This window comes from Salvelinus namaycush, chromosome 26 (assembly GCF_016432855.1).
Source record: "Salvelinus namaycush isolate Seneca chromosome 26, SaNama_1.0, whole genome shotgun sequence".
NCBI lineage: Eukaryota > Metazoa > Chordata > Actinopteri > Salmoniformes > Salmonidae > Salvelinus > Salvelinus namaycush.
This window is the reverse complement of record NC_052332.1, coordinates 12084421-12096672: the sequence shown is the minus strand read 5'-3', so window position 1 is coordinate 12096672 and position 12252 is coordinate 12084421. Positions and strand designations below refer to the sequence as shown.

General features: G+C 40.9%; 1 protein-coding gene across 1 annotated transcript in view; it reads left to right on the top strand.

Moving 5' to 3' along the window:
- Window positions 1-3725: 3725 nt before the first annotated feature.
- LOC120021877 (high affinity cAMP-specific and IBMX-insensitive 3',5'-cyclic phosphodiesterase 8B-like) overlaps window positions 3726-12252 on the top strand; it is an 80020-nt gene continuing 71493 nt past the window's right edge. The window contains exon 1 of the mRNA XM_038965721.1: window positions 3726-4007. Coding sequence (XP_038821649.1) covers window positions 3726-4007 — 282 coding nt within the window. The remainder of the gene's footprint in view (window positions 4008-12252) is intronic.

The following is a 12252-nucleotide window of genomic DNA, read 5'->3' as shown; positions in this document are numbered from 1 at the left end:
TGAATAGAAAAGGTGTGTACAGCAGTAGTTACATAGGGTAAGACTTGACTAGAATACAGTATATACACATGAAGTGAATTCCATTGCATCCGGCTTAGTACACACTGACAAGACGGTCGCAAGCTGTTGCGTTTATCAGTAAGTGACAGTTTCAGTACAGTAGGAAGTATAACTGTACCACTGCTGTTTATGCTCTCATTTACATGGACGGGGCTGTAGTGGAGCAGGACGAGAGCTTTAAGTTCCTCAGTGTCCGCATCACTAAGGACCTATCATGGTCCAAACACAAAAGCACAGTCGTGAAGAGGGCACGATGACGCCTCTTCCCAGTAAGGAGGCTGTAAAGGTTTGGCATGGGTCCCTCAGATCCTCAAGAAGTTCAACAGCTGCACCATTGAGAACATCTTGACTGGCTGCGTCACGGCCTGGTACGGCAACTGCTCGCCATCCGACCGCAAGGTGCTACAGACAGTAGTGTGTACGGCCCAGTACATGTACTGGGGTCAAATTCCCTGCCATCCAGGACCTCTATACCAGGCGGTGTCAAAGACTCCATCCAACCAAGTCATAGAATGTTCTCTCTGCTACCGCATGGCAAGCGATCCTGGAGCGCCAATTCTGTGACCAAAAGGCTCCTGAACATCTACCCAAAAGCTATAAGACTGCTGAACAGTTCATAAAATGGCCACCCAAACAATTTATATTGACCCCCTTTATTCTTCATTTTTGTATCTTTATTTTTTGCACTGGCTCTATGCACACTCACACATACTGACACTCCAACACACACACACAGATACACACACTACATACGCTCACACACACACATGCATATTAACGCCTCACACACAGACAGTTTCACAATCTTCACATGCGCTGCTGCTACTCTTTATTATCTATCCTGATTGCCTAGTCACTTTTACCCTTACCTACATGTAGATATTGTATTACCTCAATTACCTCAACTACCTTGTACCCCTGCACATTGACTAGGTACTGGTACGCCGTTCTACTGCCAGTGTTTGTCTATGGAGATTGCATGGCTGTGTGCTGGATTTTATTCACCTTTCAGCAACGGGTGTGGCTGAAATCGCTGAATCCATTAATTTGAAGGGGTGTCCACATACTTTTGTATATATAGTGTATATAGTCTCGTTATTATTATTTTATTGTGTTACTATTTTTCCTTTTTTATTTAGCAAATATTTGTCTTACTTTTTAAGTCTGCATTGTTTGGAATGGGCTTGTAAGTAAGCATTTCACGGTATATAGTGTATATAGAATACCTGTTGTATTCTGCGTATGTGACCAATACGATTTGACTTTATCTGACTATCATACTTTCCTCTTGCATACATGTCACTGATGCGGGATACTATATGGGAGATGTAATGTAAACACCTGTTGCCATGGTGAGAGAGTGTCTACTCTGCATGATGGTTTGTGGTAGCCACACTGAGGGAAGCTGGTTGTTATGGAAAAACAGTTTATATTGTTGGTTTGCACAAATAGAATCAAGATATCAGAACAACTACATTATGGACCTTGATTTACATGTCACATCATCATTTCTCTGTTTTGCTCCTATAATCCAGCTACATGTGAGATGGGTGCGACGCGACGTGTGACACGTGTTTGTGTGCATGTGTGCGTGCAGTGGTGTAAAGTACTTAAGTAAAAATACTTTAAATTACTACTTAAGTCGTTTTTGGGGTATCAATTCGAATGCTTAGTAGGACAGATTTTTTTTTTTTGCAAATCACGCACTTATATCAAGAGAACATCCCTGGTCATTCCTTCTGCCTCTGATCTGGTAGACTCATTAAACACAAATGCTTTGTTTGTAAATTATGTCTGAGTGTTGGAGTGCGCCCCTGGCTCTCCATACATTTTAAAAACAAGAAAATCGTGCCGTCTGGTTTTGCTTAATATACGGAATGTAAAATGATTTATACTTGTACTTTTTATACTTAAGTATATTTTAGCAATTTCATTTACTTTTGATACTTAAGTACATTTAAAACCAAATACTTTTCAACTTTTACTCATGTATGTAATTTACTGGGTGGCTTTCACTTTCACTTGAGTCATTTTCTGTTAAGATATTTGTACTTTTATTCAAGAATGACAGTTGTGTACTTTTTCCACCACTGTGCGCATGAATGTTTGCGTGCTATGTACACTCTAAGTAGTCTGAAGTGCTTTTTTTCATGTTATTCATTGGATGTTGAATACATGTTTTCTGTCCGTCAAGAACATTTCACAGATTTTAATGGGTTAGGACATTTTTATTGCAGGACAGTTTTATTGCTTTTTTGTCATTTGCATAAGTATTAGCCCTACCTAGACACTAATCTAAGGTTATTTTTTATTAAATTTTTCCTGTAAATGGTTCAGGGTAGGATACTTAGGTAAGCTGGTCCAATATCTGTGTAAAAGGTCAGCTGCTGCCTGGAGAAGTTATTGTGGATTTATCATATGAAACACACACACACACACACACAATCACACAATCTCTCTCACATGCTCTCTCTCTCTCTCTCTCTCTCTCTCTCTCTCTCACACACACACATTTTTTAAATTCAAATGATTTGCTATTTTCTGTGTTTGTGTATGTTTATGATTGCAGTGGCAGGTGAAATAGACAATAATTGATAGCCTAGAGACACATTTACAGATCATTAGTGCATGTGTTACTCACTAAGTTTTGTCGGACGTCTCTACTTGGACACCTATGGATATTGTTCCAGTCTTCCAGTTGCTGACCAGTGGTGACCGGCTGTGATGGTGCACACTGGAGAGGATGACAGAACAGCAGCCTATACAATCATTATTTTCCCTTTTGTGCTTCACCTATTTGCACATCGTTACAACACTGTATGTAGGCCTAATATGACATTTGAAGTGTCTCTATTCCTTTGGAGCTTTTGTGAGTGTAATATTTACTGTACATTTTTTGTTTGTTTCACTTTTGTTTATTATGTATTTCACTTGCTTTTACCAATTTACACATATGTTTCCCATGCCAATAAAGTCGTTTGAAATTAATTGAATTGAAGAGTGAGAGAGAACAGAGAGAGAGAGAGTGTGTGAGAGAGAGAAGACAGAGAGCGAGACCTAAGGCCAACGAAATGCGATGGCCAGATAGTGAAGACATGAGCGAGTGTGATCCAGCGATTTCATGCGCGTTTGTCTTCTTCCAATCAAATATGATTTGGATAGGATGAGAAGAGGAGCGTCTTTGTTGACATAATATAAGGACAGCCTGGTGGTTACAGATGGTTACGTTCGCAGGCTGGGCTATAGCCTATAGGCTAGAGAAAATAATTTCATTAATCGACATTATTGCGAGCCATGATGGAATTACATAACGCCTATATGCTGCAGTCTATAATAACGTAAATGATGCTCTTTTCTCACTGAACGACTGAATGTGAAACGCAGCAGCAGCAGGACAGATCGCAGAGGAAATCACATTGAGCTCCACATAACGAATCGAGGAGCCGAGAGCATGCATGAATTAACAGAGCCGAGGGTTCAGCGGCGATACTAGAGAGATGAAGGAGCTTTCGTTCTCCCCTTGATGTGTTCAACCGGCCACTGGGGAGAGACAACCAGGAGCAGCCGATGCTCCGACAGCGGCCGCAGCGCCAGACATCGGCGAGAGTGATAACTCAGCGCTGTTTACTGTCATTTGAGAGCTGGCACCGGACCCGCGGCGAGGCATGGGCTGCGCTCCCAGCATCCACGTCTCCCAGAGCGGTGTGATCTACTGCCGAGACTCGGACGAGTCCATCTCTCCGCACCAGACCACCACCATCTCGCAGGGCACCGCGGCCACCCTACATGGGCTGTTCATCAAGACGGACGCGGCCGATACCATCTCATCCGTTATCACCTACCAGAGCAGGCACTCCGGAACCAACTCTCAACGAGAGAGAAGAGAGAACAGCCGGGGACACATCTGCATCGAGGCGGAGACCCAGACCAGTCACACCAGTGTCAAGGTAGATAGATTCGCTCTTTCACAATCACAGGGAATTAATCAATCAGTTCACGTAGGCCTGTATTCTGTTCAGCCGAATTCCCGACCTGTTCACAAGGCCAAACATTGTAGTATCGTATCAATTAGCTGCTCCTAATTAAAACCAATTATCCATGAAGCTTATTCCGTCTTGCGTGGGGGGATAGCTAGACTGATATCATTCATGAATAACGTTTTGTGTTCATGGAAGGTCTTATTATTGTTTGTTATCTACCTATGTGCAGTCAGTGTGTTGAGGTAGAATTAGCAAACGGGTTTTGTTTTGTTTTGGGGGCATACCCTATAGGTAGCTCGGGCATTCCTGGAGTGATTCATCGGATCATACATAAAATATAGAGATGGAAGTTCTAGTCTGGTAAGATTTGTCAGTTGGCGTCATCATGACAACAACTTTTCATTTCTGAAAGGTTTAGGGTGAGTGAGAGCGTGATTGAGTGAGTGAGTGACACCATGGTGAAAGTGCCATGCACGATAAGAACATTATAATTAACCCTCACCCTTTTGGGTAGTGTACGTTTTTTAACATAACATCATTTTAGCATTATGTCATGATGAGCACATGTTCAATTTAATTAAAAACATGTTTTCAATCTCAAGAAGTTAAATAAGAAAAATGACTATAGTAAGTGCCTATTAAGTGGCAAATAAAGTAACAGGGTTGACCGTTTCACCTTAAATCAGCCATAAATCCTCTTGTGACAGGGTGAATGGAAGCTAGTTGTGTGCAACAGAGGGGCAATTTAACCTTTTACCGCAGTGGGCTAAATCAGGGTCACACAGTGTTTCTTGGTAGTCTTAAACAAATCTACTTTGAAACCAAAACATACACCTCACACACATGGTTATGGGCTTACAAAAGAAGACACCTGTACCATGTCAGATATAGAGTTGAAATGAATTACATTTTGAGTTTGCATCCCAATATTACACTTTATATACGTCACAGAAGACTGAAATATATATATATATATATATATATTTAAATGGGCATAGAAACACTAGATTTTTGGCTGTAAAAGAAAATAATATATATATATATATATATAAAATATCAATAACAATCCACATATGAGGCCACTAGTCATTTGACTGCAGGCAAGGGCTACTGCAAGCTTCACAAAAAAAGCATGTAATTGTTAAAACATTTATAGCCAGTCTATCTATGGGTAACAGGTTTTTTTTTACCACAAAACACCAGAAAATTGCCAAAAAAGAGTAGAACCGGCTCACCTGCTTTTTCACTATAATTTGACTATTAGATGTTTATAATGTTTCATTTGAAAAAAAAAAAATTTAAAGGAATAGATTCACGATATTAAAATGAGAATTCACGCAAAATGGTTCACCTTAAAATGAGGAACAGGTTTTTTTGTGACTTTTTTTCTGCCCCCCACCACTGTTATTTTTTGGCTGTTTCACCATTGAAGGGATGGTTCGAGAGTTTGGCAATGAGGCCCTTTGTCTACTTCCCCAGAGTCAGATGAACTCATGGATACCATTTGAATGTATCTGCGTCCAGTATGACAGACGTTAGAGGTAGTTTCGCAAGCCAATGCTAACTAACTTTAGTGCACTGACCTCCAGTGATTGCGCTAACGCTAGTTAGCAATTGTACAAACGTTAGATAGCAACTTCCTTCAAACTGCACGCAGAGACGAAAATGGTATCCACGAGTTCATCTGACTCTGTGGACGTAGATAAAGGGCCTCTTTGCCAAAATCCCGGAATTATCTCTTTAAGGATTCCAGCTTTAACATGAATCACTAATCACATTAAATAATCATCTTCAGAAATAACTTAGTCAAAGCAACAACATAACTAGGGGCGTTATAATGAAGGTGAAAACTTGTAGAAATGTTGGGGTTAATAGGTTTAAATCTTCAGAGAAGTCACAGATGGTGCACAGAGAGACAAATCAAAATGCAGAATTTTGGCACTTTAGCAAGTCTTTATTCAAATAAAAAATCAGATTTATTGAATTCTCCATGTGGTCTATATTCAAAGGCACTTCGTTTAATATAACAGGCTTTTAAAAACCAATATTGGTGTGCAACTTCTACTTAAAATACCCAAAGGATGAAAAAAGGACTCATTTTGTCAAACGACCGTTCTATGAACTCATTGCTCAAAACTCTTAAGTGACACTTTGAACCCTCTGAGGCTCAATCATGCTTAATAAAGCAGGCATAGGTTTGACACTGTTTGGTAGGTGTACTTTCTGCTCTCTGAGGGCATAGGCCTGGGTTGCTGTTATGGATTATGTGACAAATGTATCAGGGAACAAACAGCGTTATACAAATAAAACATGATTGACTAATTGATAGATAGACAAGCTGACTGATTAATTAACTGACCGGCCGACTGACATCTCTCATCTGTAATGTCATCAGTATGACACAGTGTTATGTGGGTCGTATAACAGAGGGGTAACGGACTTCGCAAAGGGTGTCACCGAGAGTCTAGTGACAAAGTAACATGTGACGTGACAGGGCTGGCTGGACTGGATGACATGTGGACATCTGAGAAACGGGTTGTAAACATGAGGAGCATGTCAACACACACTGTGTGTCTGTGTGTCTGTGTGTCTGTGTGTCTGTGTGCCTGTGTGTCTGTGTGTGTTTGTGTCTGTGTGTCTGTGTGTCTGTGTGTGTTTGTGAGTAAAGCATGAGGGCAGACCGACGCAACGCCATCACATTACTGAACTCCTTTCACCACTTCCAATGAGGCTGAGGTAACCGTTCACGTTCACATTGTGGATCGTCCATTCCAATGGATATCAGGCCTGAATGGGGCCGATTCGGACCCACGTTTACGTAATTGTCTAGCACAGTGGGAGGGAGGCCTGTGAAGCCGTACCTTGTGAAGTGTAATGATATACGATGGCTTATTGTCGTTACGGCCTAATAACTGAATGGCCTTTATAGATCTGTATCATGAGTTGAGGACAGATGAGAGATAGAGAGAGGGAGACTCTTTCTCTCGCTTTCTCTCTCATGGTACGAGAAGGTATCATTGATGCTATTGAGTGTTGAAGCCCTGGTGATGAGCTCATTCTATTCCCTACAGGACCTCAGTCATGTTGTTGATAAGCCACCCAAACACTGGTGTGTGTGTGTACGTGTGTATTCGTGTGTGTCTGTGTAAGAGCAGTTGTTGTTTACCCCTGTGGACAGAGCAACAGTGCAGGGTTGTGAAGTGAATAGTCACATGTGAGAGGGCTGATGATGTCGGGCTTTACTCTGTACACTCCAGGGCTTCTCACACAGCCTGTCCAGTAGGGAACCTCCACTCTGTGGATGCAGGGTTTTGTTACAGCCTAGCACTAACTTGATTCAAATAATCAATGGAAGATTAGTCTATATTTTTTTTAATAACAGGTGTGATGTAGTGCTGTAGCTCCTTGAGTAAACTGTGTGTAACCTAACGTAGCAGGCGTAAAATAAATATATATACTGTTGGGGGAGGTTCTCTTCTGCACTGTTTAAAAAAAAAATGTAACAACATGTTTATTGATTTTTCTTCTTTAACAAGACAGAAATAAGCAGAAATATGCAATGAAAAAAATAACAGCAAAACCACATCAAAAGTTAACAGCAACAAAAAATAAATAAATTATAAAACATCTAAGACAGAACAAAAGTGTTACAGAAGCATAAAACCACCAAAATTACATTTTACAGTGGTCTGATCTAATAGGATAGAACATATTTGGGACACATTTCAGATGAAACACAGCGCCACAAGCCAATCGGATATCTCTCACCACCACCCCACATGCACACAAATCATAGTACACTACCCAGAGTTCGCTTCGTTAGCCAATATTTCACCCACATCACTCTGCTCAACAAAATCCCCAAATGGTCCACAAACCTTTTCAAATGTGTCTTGTTTACACTTAACCGTATATGTTATATTTTCCATTGTTAGGCAAGACGACATTCCCCTAAGCCATTGGGCAATACTAGGCCTGTTCACACTTTTCCAGGCAAGAGCTATCAAGCGTTTTGCTTGCAACAAGCACAAGTGTTTGTACTTGGTTCTTTAGATGAGGATTGATTGGGTAGAACCCCAGGATAAACACTTTGGGATGGAGAGGCAATTTTACTGATACTATTTGGGATATCATATGTGATACCTCCTTCCAAAAATCTAGAATTTTCTCACAGTCCCACAGACAATGAACCAGAGATCCTTTAGAGTGATTGCACTTGTAGCATACAGCGGGGAGAACAAGTATTTGACACACTGCCGATTTTCCAGGTTTTCCTACTTACAAAGCATGTAGAGGTCTGTAATTTTTATCATAGGTACACTTCAACTGTGAGAGATGGAATCTAAAACAAAAATCCAGAAAATCACATTGTATGATTTTTAAGTAATTAATTTGCATTTTATTGCATGACATAAGTATTTAATCACCTACCAACCAGTAAGAATTCCGGCTCTCACAGACCTGTTAGTTTTTCTTTAAGAAGCCCTCCTGTTCTCCACTCATTACCTGTATTAACCGCACCTGTTTGAACTCGTTACCTGTATAAAAGACACCTGTCCACACACTCAATCAAACAGACTCCAACCTCTCCACAATGGCCAAAACCAGCAAAATCGGCAGTGTATCAAATACTTGTTCTCCCCACTGTATATGTGGAATTGTACTATTAAACGTATTTAACTTAGCAGGGGTTACATATGTTCGCATCAACCAATTGTATTGCAATAGTTTTAGCCGAGTATTCACAGTCTGTGTCTGAGCCTTAATACATATATTGATCCCATTCGTCCAAGACTATGTCCTCCCGAATATCTTCCTTCCAAGAGTTCAGTTTGTGCCCAGAGGATTCGGTTGAGCCAGACTCATATTGTATAGAGCTGAAATTCTACTCCTACCATTACAATGGGTTGAGATGGTATTTTCTAAAGTGGACAGAAGGGGTTCTGTTAGATTTTGCTTTGGGCAGCCGTGAGGAAGCTCCTTAGCTGTAAATATAACAAATGTTTAAAAAAAAAAATGTTTTCTAGGAATGTCATATTTTGCTATGAGTTCTTCAAATGACATAAAAAATACCTTATTTTTACAGGTCTCAAACTTTCCTTGAACACTTGCTGGCCCATAGTTGGAAACCCGGATCAGCTCTCCCAGGAGTGAAACTGTGGTTTCCCCAGATAGAACTAAAACATGACAAGGAATGCGTTTCACCAAGGAACTTCTGCATCTCATACCAAACGTTGACCGTATTAAAAACAAAGGGATGATTTTTTTTTGTCTTGATATCAGCTGAGTAAATGTAGAGGTTAAGGGGGGATTTGGGTACAACTGAAGACATTTCAATCTCCATCCACGAAGGGAGAGACACGGAGGTAAAATAGTACATAGGAGTGCGAAGCTGAGCTGCCCAGTAGTACCACTGGATATTAATGCAAATGGAGCCCCCCTCTGTCATACGGTAGGTACAATAAGGACAAGCGAACTCTGGGACATCTGTTATTCCAGATAAATATAGTGAACATCTTTTTAAGCCTTGTAAAGAGGGATGGAGGTGGTGGCAAGGGAATGTTCTGAAATAGATACAACAGTTTTGGGAGAATGTTAATCCGGCCAAATAAAGATATAGGTGAAGATGACCATCCATCTATCGATTGAGTTATTGAATCTACGACAGGATCATAGTTAGTTGAGACTATGGGGTCAATCTCTGGCGCAATACGAATGCCGAGATATGTAAAGCATTCCGTTGCATTAAAAAAAGATGTCAGAGGTGTAGGTCTACATCTTTCCTCCTCCTTTAGCATCATATTTGAGGATTTTGCATTATTTATTTTGTATCCTGAGATACAAAACTCTTTGATTAGGTCCAGAATTGCAGGTATGGAATTGCACAAGTCTGTAAGAAACAAAATTACATTGTCTGCATAAAGGGCAATTCGATGTTCCATCTGATCTATTCTGATACCTGAACTATTGGGGTGGGACCTAACAGCTATGGCTAGAGGCTCAATGGCTAGGATAAACAGGAGAGGCGAAAGAGAGTAGCCCTGCCTAGAACCCCTGCAGATGTCAAAAGGTTTAGATTCTGAATTAGTAGTAAGGATCTCTGCAGTGGGATTTGTATATAGTATCTTCATCTATTTACAAAAGCTCTTACCACAACCAAAACGAGTTAACACTTCAAAAAGGTAGGGCCACTCAACCCTGTCGAAGGCCTTCTCTGGTCCAGCGACAGGATCACAGTGTCTGATGACCCAAATCTAGCATGTAGAACATTTATCACTCTCCTAACGTTATGAAATCTTTCACAACCTTGAATAAGGCCATTGTGGTCTCTACCCAGCACATCCGGGAGAAAACCCTCCAACCTCCTCGCAAGTGCTTTACAAAGAACCTTAGTGTCAGAATTCAAACGTGAAATAGCACGATAGGAATCACATTTGGTATGCAGCTTTCTAGGTTTTAGGAGCAGAGTGATCAGAGCTCCTCTCAAAGAAGGGGGCAGGAGACCAGTTTCGTAAGATTTCAAAAACATCTCCAGGAGGGGAGTGCAGTTTGTTCTTAAATCTCTTGTAGATGTCAATGGGCAGCCCATCTGGGCCAGATGCCCTCCCCGCCTTTATACTATCAATTGCATTGGACATTTCCTCCACAGTCAGCTCAGCATTAAGAATGTCCTTAGATTGGAGTTTCCCAATATTTCAGATAAATCTATCTAAAAACTAGCCTGGGTATCAGTTTCAGGAGGATACTCTGATGCATATAATTTTTCATAAAAGGATTTAAAGGTATTGTTCATCTCCCGAGGGTCTACCGTCACAGCTCCACCTGCATCCTGAATTGATTGCCCTCTCTTCCTGCTGCTGTTTGATTCGCCAGGCCAACAGCTTCCCAGCTTTTTCGCCCTAGTCATAATATGATTGGTTAAGTCTCATTAAGCTTGTTGCAGCTCTACCTGCAGAGTTTTAATTTTGTTTTCAAGTAATTTCATTTTTTGACGAGTATTTGTTGACTTGGAGCTGATTTAAATTTATAATTTGACCCCTTATGAAAGCTTTATAGGCTTCCCATCCAGTACAAGCTGAAGTCTGTGCTGTATTAATTGAAAAGTATAGGTCAATTTGCTGTCCAATGTATTCTGTAAAACTTGTATCTTGCAGCCATTTAGGTTGGAAGTGCCATTTAGGTGGAACACCAACTAAATTAGAATCGGAATATATAAGAGATGCTGGAGAGTGGTTAGAGATGACAATGCTATCATAGAAGCAATCTTCAATTTTAGAGCGTTATGCTGCAGAGATCAAAGAATTGTCGATTTGGGAATAGGTCTGGTGAGTAACAGGAGTACTCCACATCATCTGGTTTCATTTCTCTCCAAATCTCTATTAAGTTTAAATCCTTCATAACGGATAAATTCTGGCTCCATCTCCAGAGCCTCGGGAAGCCACCACTCTAGGAATGAGCAAGCATCACTCCCCTCAGCGCCTTCGGGGAGATGTACTAGTCTCAAGTTCCATCTCCTGCTGCGGCCCTCCAAATCAACTAGTGTATAGGTAAGCGATTCAACCTTTTCCTCAAGAGCGGTGGTCGTTGCCTGCAGGGCTATAATGTTGTCTTCGGTTCCAGAGATGCGTACCTCAGCCTGAGAGATTTGCCCAGCACATTCTTTGACTTCCTTTTTAACGTTGTCCACTGCAGACAGTACATTTTCAGATTTGTAGAGAATTCTGTATTCATATCTTTGATGGCCTTGAGGATATCTTTGGAGCTAATGGCACTGCACTTGTTTATCGCCTCAGTCCTGCTTCCACCACTAGCACATGAAGCTAGCATGGCGCCTTCTTCCTCAGACTCTAAACTTTCACTCGTTAAGTCTGACTTTTTGGTGTGACTTTTCTTTGTCGGCATTGTGGGTTTCAGAAGCTAATACACTATTACTGCCTTTCCTGGTACATTAAGCTTAAGGGTGAACTTATTTCAGGATTTCTTTCAAATCCTGCTTAAAAAAGCTTAAAAAAGAGCTTAAAAAAAAGATGTGACTGATCAGCTCTGCGCCATACCAGAAGCCGTCTTCTGCACTGTTGAACCAATCAAGTAAATGTGGAGGAGGAGTTAAACTGGAGTGTTACTTTGTTAAAACTTCTTAGGGCTAGGCCCCTTTTTTCTCCACTTCCTGTCTGAATGACGTGCCCAAAATAAACTGCCTGTAGCTCAGGCC